Raw genomic sequence first — 17,715 nt, 5'->3', positions numbered from 1 at the left:
GTGTCGGAAAGCTATTCGTTTGTTGGCGACTTTAACAGCATTCTTTCCTCGAAATCATTTTTATGTGTTAACTGTGACAGAAAAGCAATGTTTCTAGTTTGGAAGTGAGTCTTTCTAGAGATGGTAAATAAATATGTGAGGAAGAGAAATTAAATTAAAATAATCGACAAGAAATAGAATAAAAGAAGTTCTCCAAGAAGAGCATGAATTTAAAAACATTGATAGGTTATTTCGTCGTGTCACACATTTTGGATGGAAAATGCGATATAGTGGTGGAATGTGCACAGAAATAATGATACAGTTTAATGAGTTTAATTGACAACAAAACCATGTAGTTTATTGGCTCTTTCTCGATACCATGTATTTTTTTTCTCGAAATGCTGCATTTGAAACTTTTCGTCCAATTCTTAATTTGCTGATAATGATTTATTCATTTCGTCCTGTGTATTTGTAGACATGACACTGCATGTGAGATAGAAGCGTTTTGTATTTATAGAAGTTTTATATTTTAAAAGAGTGTTTGAGGAAAGAGTTAAAGCGTAAAACACTGTTCGAAAGGAATCTGCTAATGAAATATTGTCGTTTGTAAAATGAAGGAAGCATTTTTATAGAGCAGCATAAGAAGATGGGAGGTGTTCCGAGGATTCCAATTTACAGACCGCCTCAAAATAAAGTGTACAATTGTCTTGACCTGACATATATTTGTGTTCTAAAGATCTTAAAAATATATCTCACCTCCTGCTCCGAAGGCTCCACCTGCACCCGGTCCGTAAAGTCCTCCAGCTCCTCCTGGTCCGTAAATACCTCCCGGTCCAACTCCTCCAGGTCCGACACCTCCTGGACCGACACCACCAGCTCCTGGTCCTCCGGCTCCACCAACAGTAACTGACTCTACAACTGTTACACCTGATCCGCCAGCACCTCCAGAGATTCCGCCGGGTCCGACACCACCGGCTCCTGCTCCTCCGCCTGAACCTCCAAATCCTCCTGGTCCACCGGGTCCTCCTGGTCCACCAGGTCCTCCAGCACCACCGAATCCACCAGTTGCTCCGGCTGCTCCCAGACCTGATGGTCCACCGATTCCACCAGCTCCTGCTCCTGCACCTCCGGCTCCACCAACAGTAACTGATTCTGTAACTGATACACCTCCTCCGCCAGCACCTCCAGAGACTCCACCAGGTCCGACCCCACCAGCTCCGGCTATACCTCCGATACCTCCTGCTCTACCCGGAGCTCCGGGAGCTCCAGGTGCACCAGCTCCTCCAGGTCCGTATAATCCTCCGGGACCGTACAATCCTCCAGCACCTCCAGGTCCGTACAATCCGCCAGCGCCGCCGGCGCCTCCGCCTGCTCCTCCTGGGCCGCCTGGTCCTCCAGGACCTCTCGGTCCACCGAATCCACCTGGACCTCCAAATCCTCCAGTTCCGACACCACCAGCTCCTGCTCCACCTGCTCCTGGTCCTCTTACTCCTGGTCCACTTGCGCCTGGTCCGCCAGCACCACCGACACTTACAGTAGAAGAGACAGATACCGGACCTGTTCCACCAGCACCTCCAGACGGTCCAACACCTCCAGCTCCTGGTCCAACACCACCGCCGATTCCTGCTCCTCCGCCAAATCCACCTGGACCTCCAGGGCCGCCTGGTCCACCTGGACCTCCAGGTCCTCCTGGTGCACCAGCTCCTCCTATGAAAAAAACATGGCAAATGTACTTGAATGCTCAATCAATGATTTCTTTGGAATGGATATTCTTAACGGCATTTAAAGTAATAGTAGATGCAAATATATTTCGTTGTAGGTTTGCCATAACTTGTGTTCATCTGGGTATATGAAATTACTTGAAATACTTTCTCAATAAACTTTGTGCCTGCTAAAATAGCACGTTTCCTCAGGATTAGGATGTCTATTAAAATATTCGGATTAATGATATGCGTCTGAAACGATTATTGAAATAGAAAAATCTTTAAATATTAGTCACGTATATTGAATTGTATTTATAATAACAATTCAAAGTGACATCAGAAAGTAAATTAGTGATTGATAATATAGCGGAAATTGTCGCAAATACAAAATACAGAGGCGGTATTTATTATAGAAATCGTTCCATTTAAGAAAAAGGGGTCGGAAGGACAGGGAATAATAGTTAGCCAAGTACAGGAGGCGCATAGGTTTTCGTGTCGGAAAGCTATTCGTTTGTTGGCGACTTTAACAGCATTCTTTCCTCGAAATCATTTTTATGTGTTAACTGTGACAGAAAAGCAATGTTTCTAGTTTGGAAGTGAGTCTTTCTAGAGATGGTAAATAAATATGTGAGGAAGAGAAATTAAATTAAAATAATCGACAAGAAATAGAATAAAAGAAGTTCTCCAAGAAGAGCATGAATTTAAAAACATTGCCAGGTTATTTCGTCGTGTCACACATTTTGGATGGAAAATGCGATATAGTGGTGGAATGTGCACAGAAATAATGATACAGTTTAATGAGTTTAATTGACAACAAAACCATGTAGTTTATTGGCTCTTTCTCGATACCATGTATTTTTTTTCTCGAAATGCTGCATTTGAAACTTTTCGTCCAATTCTTAATTTGCTGATAATGATTTATTCATTTCGTCCTGTGTATTTGTAGACATGACACTGCATGTGAGATAGAAGCGTTTTGTATTTATAGAAGTTTTATATTTTAAAAGAGTGTTTGAGGAAAGAGTTAAAGCGTAAAACACTGTTCGAAAGGAATCTGCTAATGAAATATTGTCGTTTGTAAAATGAAGGAAGCATTTTTATAGAGCAGCATAAGAAGATGGGAGGTGTTCCGAGGATTCCAATTTACAGACCGCCTCAAAATAAAGTGTACAATTGTCTTGACCTGACATATATTTGTGTTCTAAAGATCTTAAAAATATATCTCACCTCCTGCTCCGAAGGCTCCACCTGCACCCGGTCCGTAAAGTCCTCCAGCTCCTCCTGGTCCGTAAATACCTCCCGGTCCAACTCCTCCAGGTCCGACACCTCCTGGACCGACACCACCAGCTCCTGGTCCTCCGGCTCCACCAACAGTAACTGACTCTACAACTGTTACACCTGATCCGCCAGCACCTCCAGAGATTCCGCCGGGTCCGACACCACCGGCTCCTGCTCCTCCGCCTGAACCTCCAAATCCTCCTGGTCCACCGGGTCCTCCTGGTCCACCAGGTCCTCCAGCACCACCGAATCCACCAGTTGCTCCGGCTGCTCCCAGACCTGATGGTCCACCGATTCCACCAGCTCCTGCTCCTGCACCTCCGGCTCCACCAACAGTAACTGATTCTGTAACTGATACACCTCCTCCGCCAGCACCTCCAGAGACTCCACCAGGTCCGACCCCACCAGCTCCGGCTATACCTCCGATACCTCCTGCTCTACCCGGAGCTCCGGGAGCTCCAGGTGCACCAGCTCCTCCAGGTCCGTATAATCCTCCGGGACCGTACAATCCTCCAGCACCTCCAGGTCCGTACAATCCGCCAGCGCCGCCGGCGCCTCCGCCTGCTCCTCCTGGGCCGCCTGGTCCTCCAGGACCTCCCGGTCCACCGAATCCACCTGGACCTCCAAATCCTCCAGTTCCGACACCACCAGCTCCTGCTCCACCTGCTCCTGGTCCTCCTACTCCTGGTCCACCTGCGCCTGGTCCGCCAGCACCACCGACACTTACAGTAGAAGAGACAGATACCGGACCTGTTCCACCAGCACCTCCAGACGGTCCAACACCTCCAGCTCCTGATCCAACACCACCGCCGATTCCTGCTCCTCCGCCAAATCCACCTGGACCTCCAGGGCCGCCTGGTCCACCTGGACCTCCAGGTCCTCCTGGTGCACCAGCTCCTCCTATGAAAAAAACATGACAAATGTACTTGAATGCTCAATCAATGATTTCTTTGGAATGGATATTCTTAACGGCATTTAAAGTAATAGTAGATGCAAATATATTTCGTTGTAGGTTTGCCATACTTGTGTTCATCTGGTTATATGAAATTACTTGAAATACTTTCTCAATAAACTTTGTGCCTGCTAAAGTAGCACGTTTCCTCAGGATTAGGATGTCTATTAAAATATTCGGATTAATGATATGCGTCTGAAACGATTATTGAAATAGAAAAATCTTTAAATATTAGTCACGTATATTGAATTGTATTTATAATAACAATTCAAAGTGACATCAGAAAGTAAATTAGTGATTGATAATATAGCGGAAATTGTCGCAAATACAAAATACAGAGGCGGTATTTATTATAGAAATCGTTCCATTTAAGAAAAAGGGGTCGGAAGGACAGGGAATAATAGTTAGCCAAGTACAGGAGGCGCATAGGTTTTCGTGTCGGAAAGCTATACGTTTGTTGGCGACTTTAACAGCATTCTTTCCTCGAAATCATTTTTATGTGTTAACTGTGACAGAAAAGCAATGTTTCTAGTTTGGAAGTGAGTCTTTCTAGAGATGGTAAATAAATATGTGAGGAAGAGAAATTAAATTAAAATAATCGACAAGAAATAGAATAAAAGAAGTTCTCCAAGAAGAGCATGAATTTAAAAACATTGCCAGGTTATTTCGTCGTGTCACACATTTTGGATGGAAAATGCGATATAGTGGTGGAATGTGCACAGAAATAATGATACAGTTTAATGAGTTTAATTGACAACAAAACCATGTAGTTTATTGGCTCTTTCTCGATACCATGTATTTTTTTTTCTCGAAATGCTGCATTTGAAACTTTTCGTCCAATTCTTAATTTGCTGATAATGATTTATTCATTTTGTCCTGTGTATTTGTAGACATGACACTGCATGTGAGATAGAAGCGTTTTGTATTTATAGAAGTTTTATATTTTAAAAGAGTGTTTGAGGAAAGAGTTAAAGCGTAAAACACTGTTCGAAAGGAATCTGCTAATGAAATATTGTCGTTTGTAAAATGAAGGAAGCATTTTTATAGAGCAGCATAAGAAGATGGGAGGTGTTCCGAGGATTCCAATTTACAGACCGCCTCAAAATAAAGTGTACAATTGTCTTGACCTGACATATATTTGTGTTCTAAAGATCTTAAAAATATATATCACCTCCTTCTCTGAAGGCTCCACCTGCACCCGGTCCGTAAAGTCCTCCAGCTCCTCCTGGTCCGTAAATACCTCCCGGTCCAACTCCTCCAGGTCCGACACCTCCTGTACCGACACCACCAGCTCCTGGTCCTCCGGCTCCACCAACAGTAACTGACTCTACAACTGTTACACCTGATCCGCCAGCACCGCCAGCACCTCCAGAGATTCCGCCGGGTCCGACACCACCGGCTCCTGCTCCTCCGCCTGAACCTCCAAATCCTCCTAGTCCACCGGGTCCTCCTGGTCCACCAGGTCCTCCAGCACCACCGAATCCACCAGTTGCTCCGGCTCCTCCCAGACCTGATGGTCCACCGATTCCACCAGCTCCTGCTCCTGCTCCTGCACCTCCGGCTCCACCAACAGTAACTGATTCTGTAACTGATACACCTCCTCCGCCAGCACCTCCAGAGACTCCACCAGGTCCGACACCACCAGCTCCGGCTATACCTCCGATACCTCCTGCTCTACCCGGAGCTCCGGGAGCTCCAGGTGCACCAGCTCCTCCAGGTCTGTATAATCCTCCGGGACCGTACAATCCTCCAGCACCTCCAGGTCCGTACAATCCGCCAGCGCCGCCGGCACCTCCGCCTGCTCCTCCTGGGCCGCCTGGTCCTCCAGGACCTCCCGGTCCACCGAATCCACCTGGACCTCCAAATCCTCCAGTTCCGACACCACCAGCTCCTGCTCCACCTGCTCCTCCTACTCCTGGTCCACCTGCGCCTGGTCCGCCAGCACCACCGACACTTACAGTAGAAGAGACAGATACCGGACCTGTTCCACCAGCACCTCCAGACGGTCCAACAACTCCAGCTCCTGGTCCAACACCACCGCCGATTCCTGCTCCTCCGCTAAATCCACCTGGACCTCCAGGGCCGCCTGGTCCACCTGGACCTCCAGGTCCTCCTGGTGCACCAGCTCCTCCTATGAAAAAAACATGACAAATGTACTTGAATGCTCAATCAATGATTTCTTTGGAATGGATATTCTTAACGGCATTTAAAGTAATAGTAGATGCAAATATATTTCGTTGTAGGTTTGCCATACTTGTGTTCATCTGGTTATATGAAATTACTTGAAATACTTTCTCAATAAACTTTGTGCCTGCTAAAGTAGCACGTTTCCTCAGGATTAGGATGTCTATTAAAATATTCGGATTAATGATATGCGTCTGAAACGATTATTGAAATAGAAAAATCTTTAAATATTAGTCACATATATTGAATTGTATTTATAATAACAATTCAAAGTGACATCAGAAAGTAAATTAGTGATTGATAATATAGCGGAAATTGTCGCAAATACAAAATACAGAGGCGGTATTTATTATAGAAATCGTTCCATTTAAGAAAAAGGGGTCGGAAGGACAGGTAATAATAGTTAGCCAAGTACAGGAGGCGCATAGGTTTTCGTTTCGGAAAGCTATACGTTTGTTGGCGACTTTAACAGCATTCTTTCCTCGAAATCATTTTTATGTGTTAACTGTGACAGAAAAGCAATGTTTCTAGTTTGGAAGTGAGTCTTTCTAGAGATGGTAAATAAGTATGTGAGGAAGAGAAATTAAATTAAAATAATCGACAAGAAATAGAATAAAAGAAGTTCTCCAAGAAGAGCATGAATTTAAAAACATTGCCAGGTTATTTCGTCGTGTCACACATTTTGGATGGAAAATGCGATATAGTGGTGGAATGTGCACAGAAATAATGATACAGTTTAATGAGTTTAATTGACAACAAAACCATGTAGTTTATTGGCTCTTTCTCGATACCATGTATTTTTTTTTCTCGAAATGCTGCATTTGAAACTTTTCGTCCAATTCTTAATTTGCTGATAATGATTTATTCATTTCGTCCTGTGTATTTGTAGACATGACACTGCATGTGAGATAGAAGCGTTTTGTATTTATAGCAGTTTTATATTTTAAAAGAGTATTTGAGGAAAGAGTTAAAGCGTAAAACACTGTTCGAAAGGAATCTGCTAATGAAATATTGTCGTTTGTAAAATGAAGGAAGCATTTTTATAGAGCAGCATAAGAAAATGGGAGGTGTTCCGAGGATTCCAATTTACAGACCGCCTCAAAATAAAGTGTACAATTGTCTTGACCTGACATATATTTGTGTTCTAAAGATCTTAAAAATATATCTCACCTCCTGCTCCGAAGGCTCCACCTGCACCCGGTCCGTAAAGTCCTCCAGCTCCTCCTGGTCCGTAAATACCTCCCGGTCCAACTCCTCCAGGTCCGACACCTCCTGGACCGACACCACCAGCTCCTGGTCCTCCGGCTCCACCAACAGTAACTGACTCTACAACTGTTACATCTGATCCGCCAGCACCGCCAGCACCTCCAGAGATTCCGCCGGGTCCGACACCACCGGCTCCTGCTCCTCCGCCTGAACCTCCAAATCCTCCTGGTCCACCGGGTCCTCCTGGTCCACCAGGTCCTCCAGCACCACCGAATCCACCAGTTGCTCCGGCTCCTCCCAGACCTGATGGTCCACCGATTCCACCAGCTCCTGCTCCTGCACCTCCGGCTCCACCAACAGTAACTGATTCTGTAACTGATACACCTCCTCCGCCAGCACCTCCAGAGACTCCACCAGGTCCGACCCCACCAGCTCCGGCTATACCTCCGATACCTCCTGCTCTACCCGGAGCTCCGGGAGCTCCAGGTGCACCAGCTCCTCCAGGTCCGTATAATCCTCCGGGACCGTACAATCCTCCAGCACCTCCAGGTCCGTACAATCCGCCAGCGCCGCCGGCGCCTCTGCCTGCTCCTCCTGGGCCGCCTGGTCCTCCAGGACCTCCCGGTCCACCGAATCCACCTGGACCTCCAAATCCTCCAGTTCCGACACCACCAGCTCCTGCTCCACCTGCTCCTGGTCCTCCTACTCCTGGTCCACCTGCGCCTGGTCCGCCAGCACCACCGACACTTACAGTAGAAGAGACAGATACCGGACCTGTTCCACCAGCACCTCCAGACGGTCCAACACCTCCAGCTCCTGGTCCAAAACCACCGCCGATTCCTGCTCCTCCGCCAAATCCACCTGGACCTCCAGGGCCGCCTGGTCCACCTGGACCTCCAGGTCCTCCTGGTGCACCAGCTCCTCCTATGAAAAAAACATGACAAATGTACTTGAATGCTCAATCAATGATTTCTTTGGAATGGATATTCTTAACGGCATTTAAAGTAATAGTAGATGCAAATATATTTCGTTGTAGGTTTGCCATACTTGTGTTCATCTGGTTATATGAAATTACTTGAAATACTTTCTCAATAAACTTTGTGCCTGCTAAAGTAGCACGGTTCCTCAGGATTAGGATGTCTATTAAAATATTCGGATTAATGATATGCGTCTGAAACGATTATTGAAATAGAAAAATCTTTAAATATTAGTCACGTATATTGAATTGTATTTATAATAACAATTCAAAGTGACATCAGAAAGTAAATTAGTGATTGATAATATAGCGGAAATTGTCGCAAATACAAAATACAGAGGCGGTATTTATTATAGAAATCGTTCCATTTAAGAAAAAGGGGTCGGAAGGACAGGGAATAATAGTTAGCCAAGTACAGGAGGCGCATAGGTTTTCGTGTCGGAAAGCTATACGTTTGTTGGCGACTTTAACAGCATTTTTTCCTCGAAATCATTTTTATGTGTTAACTGTGACAGAAAAGCAATGTTTCTAGTTTGGAAGTGAGTCTTTCTAGAGATGGTAAATAAATATGTGAGGAAGAGAAATTAAATTAAAATAATCGACAAGAAATAGAATAAAAGAAGTTCTCCAAGAAGAGCATGAATTTAAAAACATTGCCAGGTTATTTCGTCGTGTCACACATTTTGGATGGAAAATGCGATATAGTGGTGGAATGTGCACAGAAATAATGATACAGTTTAATGAGTTTAATTGACAACAAAACCATGTAGTTTATTGGCTCTTTCTCGATACCATGTATTTTTTTTTCTCGAAATGCTGCATTTGAAACTTTTCGTCCAATTCTTAATTTGCTGATAATGATTTATTCATTTCGTCCTGTGTATTTGTAGACATGACACTGCATGTGAGATAGAAGCGTTTTGTATTTATAGAAGTTTTATATTTTAAAAGAGTGTTTGAGGAAACAGTTAAAGCGTAAAACACTGTTCGAAAGGAATCTGCTAATGAAATATTGTCGTTTGTAAAATGAAGGAAGCATTTTTATAGAGCAGCATAAGAAGATGGGAGGTGTTCCGAGGATTCCAATTTACAGACCGCCTCAAAATAAAGTGTACAATTGTCTTGACCTGACATATATTTGTGTTCTAAAGATCTTAAAAATATATCTCACCTCCTTCTCTGAAGTCTCCACCTGCACCCGGTCCGTAAAGTCCTCCAGCTCCTCCTGGTCCGTAAATACCTCCCGGTCCAACTCCTCCAGGTCCGACACCTCCTGGACCGACACCACCAGCTCCTGGTCCTCCGGCTCCACCAACAGTAACTGACTCTACAACTGTTACATCTGATCCGCCAGCACCGCCAGCACCTCCAGAGATTCCGCCGGGTCCGACACCACCGGCTCCTGCTCCTCCGCCTGAACCTCCAAATCCTCCTGGTCCACCGGGTCCTCCTGGTCCACCAGGTCCTCCAGCACCACCGAATCCACCAGTTGCTCCGGCTCCTCCCAGACCTGATGGTCCACCGATTCCACCAGCTCCTGCTCCTGCACCTCCGGCTCCACCAACAGTAACTGATTCTGTAACTGATACACCTCCTCCGCCAGCACCTCCAGAGACTCCACCAGGTCCGACCCCACCAGCTCCGGCTATACCTCCGATACCTCCTGCTCTACCCGGAGCTCCGGGAGCTCCAGGTGCACCAGCTCCTCCAGGTCCGTATAATCCTCCGGGACCGTACAATCCTCCAGCACCTCCAGGTCCGTACAATCCGCCAGCGCCGCCGGCGCCTCTGCCTGCTCCTCCTGGGCCGCCTGGTCCTCCAGGACCTCCCGGTCCACCGAATCCACCTGGACCTCCAAATCCTCCAGTTCCGACACCACCAGCTCCTGCTCCACCTGCTCCTGGTCCTCCTACTCCTGGTCCACCTGCGCCTGGTCCGCCAGCACCACCGACACTTACAGTAGAAGAGACAGATACCGGACCTGTTCCACCAGCACCTCCAGACGGTCCAACACCTCCAGCTCCTGGTCCAAAACCACCGCCGATTCCTGCTCCTCCGCCAAATCCACCTGGACCTCCAGGGCCGCCTGGTCCACCTGGACCTCCAGGTCCTCCTGGTGCACCAGCTCCTCCTATGAAAAAAACATGACAAATGTACTTGAATGCTCAATCAATGATTTCTTTGGAATGGATATTCTTAACGGCATTTAAAGTAATAGTAGATGCAAATATATTTCGTTGTAGGTTTGCCATACTTGTGTTCATCTGGTTATATGAAATTACTTGAAATACTTTCTCAATAAACTTTGTGCCTGCTAAAGTAGCACGGTTCCTCAGGATTAGGATGTCTATTAAAATATTCGGATTAATGATATGCGTCTGAAACGATTATTGAAATAGAAAAATCTTTAAATATTAGTCACGTATATTGAATTGTATTTATAATAACAATTCAAAGTGACATCAGAAAGTAAATTAGTGATTGATAATATAGCGGAAATTGTCGCAAATACAAAATACAGAGGCGGTATTTATTATAGAAATCGTTCCATTTAAGAAAAAGGGGTCGGAAGGACAGGGAATAATAGTTAGCCAAGTACAGGAGGCGCATAGGTTTTCGTGTCGGAAAGCTATACGTTTGTTGGCGACTTTAACAGCATTTTTTCCTCGAAATCATTTTTATGTGTTAACTGTGACAGAAAAGCAATGTTTCTAGTTTGGAAGTGAGTCTTTCTAGAGATGGTAAATAAATATGTGAGGAAGAGAAATTAAATTAAAATAATCGACAAGAAATAGAATAAAAGAAGTTCTCCAAGAAGAGCATGAATTTAAAAACATTGCCAGGTTATTTCGTCGTGTCACACATTTTGGATGGAAAATGCGATATAGTGGTGGAATGTGCACAGAAATAATGATACAGTTTAATGAGTTTAATTGACAACAAAACCATGTAGTTTATTGGCTCTTTCTCGATACCATGTATTTTTTTTTCTCGAAATGCTGCATTTGAAACTTTTCGTCCAATTCTTAATTTGCTGATAATGATTTATTCATTTCGTCCTGTGTATTTGTAGACATGACACTGCATGTGAGATAGAAGCGTTTTGTATTTATAGAAGTTTTATATTTTAAAAGAGTGTTTGAGGAAACAGTTAAAGCGTAAAACACTGTTCGAAAGGAATCTGCTAATGAAATATTGTCGTTTGTAAAATGAAGGAAGCATTTTTATAGAGCAGCATAAGAAGATGGGAGGTGTTCCGAGGATTCCAATTTACAGACCGCCTCAAAATAAAGTGTACAATTGTCTTGACCTGACATATATTTGTGTTCTAAAGATCTTAAAAATATATCTCACCTCCTTCTCTGAAGTCTCCACCTGCACCCGGTCCGTAAAGTCCTCCAGCTCCTCCTGGTCCGTAAATACCTCCCGGTCCAACTCCTCCAGGTCCGACACCTCCTGGACCGACACCACCAGCTCCTGGTCCTCCGGCTCCACCAACAGTAACTGACTCTACAACTGTTACACCTGATCCGCCAGCACCTCCAGAGATTCCGCAGGGTCCGACACCACCGGCTCCTGCTCCTCCGCCTGAACCTCCAAATCCTCCTGGTCCACCGGGTCCTCCTGGTCCACCAGGTCCTCCAGCACCACCGAATCCACCAGTTGCTCCGGCTCCTCCCAGACCTGATGGTCCACCGATTCCACCAGCTCCTGCTCCTGCTCCTGCACCTCCGGCTCCACCAACAGTAACTGATTCTGTAACTGATACACCTCCTCCGCCAGCACCTCCAGAGACTCCACCAGGTCCGACACCACCAGCTCCGGCTATACCTCCGATACCTCCTGCTCTACCCGGAGCTCCGGGAGCTCCAGGTGCACCAGCTCCTCCAGGTCTGTATAATCCTCCGGGACCGTACAATCCTCCAGCACCTCCAGGTCCGTACAATCCGCCAGCGCCGCCGGCGCCTCCGCCTGCTACTCCTGGGCCGCCTGGTCCTCCAGGACCTCCCGGTCCACCGAATCCACCTGGACCTCCAAATCCTCCAGTTCCGACACCACCAGCTCCTGCTCCACCTGCTCCTCCTACTCCTGGTCCACCTGCGCCTGGTCTGCCAGCACCACCGACACTTACAGTAGAAGAGACAGATACCGGACCTGTTCCACCAGCACCTCCCGACGGTCCAACACCTCCAGCTCCTGGTCCAACACCACCGCCGATTCCTGCTCCTCCGCCAAATCCACCTGGACCTCCAGGGCCGCCTGGTCCACCTGGACCTCCAGGTCCTCCTGGTGCACCAGCTCCTCCTATGAAAAAAACATGACAAATGTACTTGAATGCTCAATCAATGATTTCTTTGGAATGGATATTCTTAACGGCATTTAAAGTAATAGTAGATGCAAATATATTTCGTTGTAGGTTTGCCATACTTGTGTTCATCTGGTTATATGAAATTACTTGAAATACTTTCTCAATAAACTTTGTGCCTGCTAAAGTAGCACGTTTCCTCAGGATTAGGATGTCTATTAAAATATTCGGATTAATGATATGCGTTTGAAACGATTATTGAAATAGAAAAATCTTTAAATATTAGTCACGTATATTGAATTGTATTTATAATAACAATTCTAAGTGACATCAGGAAGTAAATTAGTGATTGATAATATAGACGAAATTGTTGCAAATACAAAATACAGAGGCGGTATTTATTATAGAAATCGTTCCATTTAAGAAAAAGGGGTCGGAGGGACAGGGAATAATAGTTAGCCAAGTACAAGAGGCGCATAGGTTTTCGTGTCGGAAAGCTATACGTTTGTTGGCGACTTTAACAGCATTCTTTCCTCGAAATCATTTTTATGTGTTAACTGTGACAGAAAAGCAATGTTTCTAGTTTGGAAGTGAGTCTTTCTAGAGATGGTAAATAAATATGTGAGGAAGAGAAATTAAATTAAAATAATCGACAAGAAATAGAATAAAAGAAGTTCTCCAAGAAGAGCATGAATTTAAAAACATTGCCAGGTTATTTCGTCGTGTCACACATTTTGGATGGAAAATGCGATATAGTGGTGGAATGTGCACAGAAATAATGATACAGTTTAATGAGTTTAATTGACAACAAAACCATGTAGTTTATTGGCTCTTTCTCGATACCATGTATTTTTTTTTCTCGAAATGCTGCATTTGAAACTTTTCGTCCAATTCTTAATTTGCTGATAATGATTTATTCATTTCGTCCTGTGTATTTGTAGACATGACACTGCATGTGAGATAGAAGCGTTTTGTATTTATAGCAGTTTTATATTTTAAAAGAGTATTTGAGGAAAGAGTTAAAGCGTAAAACACTGTTCGAAAGGAATCTGCTAATGAAATATTGTCGTTTGTAAAATGAAGGAAGCATTTTTATAGAGCAGCATAAGAAGATGGGAGGTGTTCCGAGGATTCCAATTTACAGACCGCCTCAAAATAAAGTGTACAATTGTCTTGACCTGACATATATTTGTGTTCTAAAGATGTTAAAAATATATCTCACCTCCTGCTCCGAAGGCTCCACCTGCACCCGGTCCGTAAAGTCCTCCAGCTCCTCCTGGTCCGTAAATACCTCCCGGTCCAACTCCTCCAGGTCCGACACCTCCTGGACCGACACCACCAGCTCCTGGTCCTCCGGCTCCACCAACAGTAACTGACTCTACAACTGTTACACCTGATCCGCCAGCACCTCCAGAGATTCCGCCGGGTCCGACACCACCGGCTCCTGCTCCTCCGCCTGAACCTCCAAATCCTCCTGGTCCACCGGGTCCTCCTGGTCCACCAGGTCCTCCTGCACCACCGAATCCACCAGTTGCTCCGGCTCCTCCCAGACCTGATGGTCCACCGATTCCACCAGCTCTTGCACCTCCGGCTCCACCAACAGTAACTGATTCTGTAACTGATACACCTCCTCCGCCAGCACCTCCAGAGACTCCACCAGGTCCGACACCACCAGCTCCGGCTATACCTCCGATACCTCCTGCTCTACCCGGAGCTCCGGGAGCTCCAGGTGCACCAGCTCCTCCAGGTCCGTATAATCCTCCGGGACCGTACAATCCTCCAGCACCTCCAGGTCCGTACAATCCGCCAGCGCCGCCGGCGCCTCCGCCTGCTCCTCCTGGGCCGCCTGTTCCTCCAGGACCTCCCGGTCCACCAAATCCACCTGGACCTCCAAATCCTCCAGTTCCGACACCACCAGCTCCTGCTCCACCTGCCCCTGGTCCTCCTACTCCTGGTCCACCTGCGCCTGGTCCGCCAGCACCACCGACACTTACAGTAGAAGAGACAGATACCGGACCTGTTCCACCAGCACCTCCAGACGGTCCAACACCTCCAGCTCCTGGTCCAACACCACCGCCGATTCCTGCTCCTCCGCCAAATCCACCTGGACCTCCAGGGCCGCCTGGTCCACCTGGACCTCCAGGTCCTCCTGGTGCACCAGCTCCTCCTATGAAAAAAACATGACAAATGTATTTGAATGCTCAATCAATGATTTATTTGGAATGGATATTCTTAACGGCATTTAAAGTAATAGTAGATGCAAATATATTTCGTTGTAGGTTTGCCATAACTTGTGTTCATCTGGGTATATGAAATTACTTGAAATACTTTCTCAATAAACTTTGTGCCTGCTAAAGTAGCACGTTTCCTCAGGATTAGGATGTCTATTAAAATATTCGGATAAATGATATGCGTCTGAAACGATTATTGAAATAGAAAAATCTTTAAATATTAGTCACGTATATTGAATTGTATTTATAATAACAATTCAAAGTGACATCAGAAAGTAAATTAGTGATTGATAATATAGCGGAAATTGTCGCAAATACAAAATACAGAGGCGGTATTTATTATAGAAATCGTTCCATTTAAGAAAAAGGGGTCGGAGGGACAGGGAATAATAGTTAGCCAAGTACAGGAGGCGCATAGGTTTTCGTGTCGGAAAGCTATACGTTTGTTGGCGACTTTAACAGCATTCTTTCCTCGAAATCATTTTTATGTGTTAACTGTGACAGAAAAGCAATGTTTCTAGTTTGGAAGTGAGTCTTTCTAGAGATGTTAAATAAATATGTGAGGAAGAGAAATTAAATTAAAATAATCGACAAGAAATAGAATAAAAGAAGTTCTCCAAGAAGAGCATGAATTTAAAAACATTGCCAGGTTATTTCGTCGTGTCACACATTTTGGATGGAAAATGCGATATAGTGTTGGAATGTGCACAGAAATAATGATACAGTTTAATGAGTTTAATTGACAACAAAACCATGTAGTTTATTGGCTCTTTCTCGATACCATGTATTTTTTTTCTCGAAATGCTGCATTTGAAACTTTTCGTCCAATTCTTAATTTGCTGATAATGATTTATTCATTTCGTCCTGTGTATTTGTAGACATGACACTGCATGTGAGATAGAAGCGTTTTGTATTTATAGAAGTTTTATATTTTAAAAGAGTGTTTGAGGAAAGAGTTAAAGCGTAAAACACTGTTCGAAAGGAATCTGCTAATGAAATATTGTCGTTTGTAAAATGAAGGAAGCATTTTTATAGAGCAGCATAAGAAGATGGGAGGTGTTCCGAGGATTCCAATTTACAGACCGCCTCAAAATAAAATGTACAATTGTCTTGACCTGACATATATTTGTGTTCTAAAGATCTTAAAAATATATCTCACCTCCTGCTCCGAAGGCTACACCTGCACCCGGTCCGTAAAGTCCTCCAGCTCCTCCTGGTCCGTAAATACCTCCCGGTCCAACTCCTCCAGGTCCGACACCTCCTGGACCGACACCACCAGCTCCTGGTCCTCCGGCTCCACCAACAGTAACTGACTCTACAACTGTTACACCTGATCCGCCAGCACCTCCAGAGATTCCGCCGGGTCCGACACCACCGGCTCCTGCTCCTCCGCCTGAACCTCCAAATCCTCCTGGTCCACCGGGTCCTCCTGGCCCACCAGGTCCTCCTGCACCACCGAATCCACCAGTTGCTCCGGCTCCTCCCAGACCTGATGGTCCACTGATTCCACCAGCTCCTGCTCCTGCTCCTGCACCTCCGGCTCCACCAACAGTAACTGATTCTGTAACTGATACACCTCCTCCGCCAGCACCTCCAGAGACTCCACCAGGTCCGACACCACCAGCTCCGGCTATACCTCCGATACCTCCTGCTCTACCCGGAGCTCCGGGAGCTCCAGGTGCACCAGCTCCTCCAGGTCCGTATAATCCTCCGGGACCGTACAATCCTCCAGCACCTCCAGGTCCGTACAATCCGCCAGCGCCGCCGGCGCCTCCGCCTGCTCCTCCTGGGCCGCCTGGTCCTCCAGGACCTCCCGGTCCACCGAATCCACCTGGACCTCCAAATCCTCCAGTTCCGACACCACCAGCTCCTGCTCCACCTGCTCCTGGTCCTCCTACTCCTGGTCCACTTGCGCCTGGTCCGCCAGCACCACCGACACTTACAGTAGAAGAGACAGATACCGGACCTGTTCCACCAGCACCTCCAGACGGTCCAACACCTCCAGCTCCTGGTCCAACACCACCGCCGATTCCTGCTCCTCCGCCAAATCCACCTGGACCTCCAGGGCCGCCTGGTCCACCTGGACCTCCAGGTCCTCCTGGTGCACCAGCTCCTCCTATGAAAAAAACATGACAAATGTACTTGAATGCTCAATCAATGATTTATTTGGAATGGATATTCTTAACGGCATTTAAAGTAATAGTAGATGCAAATATATTTCGTTGTAGGTTTGCCATAACTTGTGTTCATCTGGGTATATGAAATTACTTGAAATACTTTCTCAATAAACTTTGTGCCTGCTAAAGTAGCACGTTTCCTCAGGATTAGGATGTCTATTAAAATATTCGGATAAATGATATGCGTCTGAAACGATTATTGAAATAGAAAAATCTTTAAATATTAGTCACGTATATTGAATTGTATTTATAATAACAATTCAAAGTGACATCAGAAAGTAAATTAGTGATTGATAATATAGCGGAAATTGTCGCAAATACAAAATACAGAGGCGGTATTTATTATAGAAATCGTTCCATTTAAGAGAAAGGGGTCGGAGGGACAGGGAATAATAGTTAGCCAAGTACAGGAGGCGCATAGGTTTTCGTGTCGGAAAGCTATACGTTTGTTGGCGACTTTAACAGCATTCTTTCCTCGAAATCATTTTTATGTGTTAACTGTGACAGAAAAGCAATGTTTCTAGTTTGGAAGTGAGTCTTTCTAGAGATGTTAAATAAATATGTGAGGAAGAGAAATTAAATTAAAATAATCGACAAGAAATAGAATAAAAGAAGTTCTCCAAGAAGAGCATGAATTTAAAAACATTGCCAGGTTATTTCGTCGTGTCACACATTTTGGATGGAAAATGCGATATAGTGTTGGAATGTGCACAGAAATAATGA

General features: G+C 45.4%; 1 protein-coding gene across 3 annotated transcripts in view; it reads right to left on the bottom strand.

Moving 5' to 3' along the window:
- The window catches only part of LOC129976747 (fibroin heavy chain-like), a 42,903-nt gene that overhangs the window by 9,794 nt on the left and 15,394 nt on the right, over positions 1-17,715 (bottom strand). For all 3 annotated transcript variants that reach the window (XM_056090476.1, XM_056090477.1, XM_056090478.1), the window contains exons 8-15: positions 15,975-16,931; positions 13,807-14,751; positions 11,633-12,583; positions 9,450-10,409; positions 7,267-8,226; positions 5,084-6,043; positions 2,910-3,860; positions 736-1,686 (exon numbers count right to left, since the gene is read on the bottom strand). In XM_056090476.1, the coding sequence (XP_055946451.1) occupies positions 736-1,686; positions 2,910-3,860; positions 5,084-6,043; positions 7,267-8,226; positions 9,450-10,409; positions 11,633-12,583; positions 13,807-14,751; positions 15,975-16,931 (7,635 nt within the window). The remainder of the gene's footprint in view (positions 1-735; positions 1,687-2,909; positions 3,861-5,083; positions 6,044-7,266; positions 8,227-9,449; positions 10,410-11,632; positions 12,584-13,806; positions 14,752-15,974; positions 16,932-17,715) is intronic.

Source organism: Argiope bruennichi, chromosome 7, assembly GCF_947563725.1.
Source record: "Argiope bruennichi chromosome 7, qqArgBrue1.1, whole genome shotgun sequence".
Lineage (NCBI taxonomy): Eukaryota > Metazoa > Arthropoda > Arachnida > Araneae > Araneidae > Argiope > Argiope bruennichi.
Note: the sequence above shows the minus strand (reverse complement) of the source record. Positions and strands in the feature narration are given on the sequence as shown.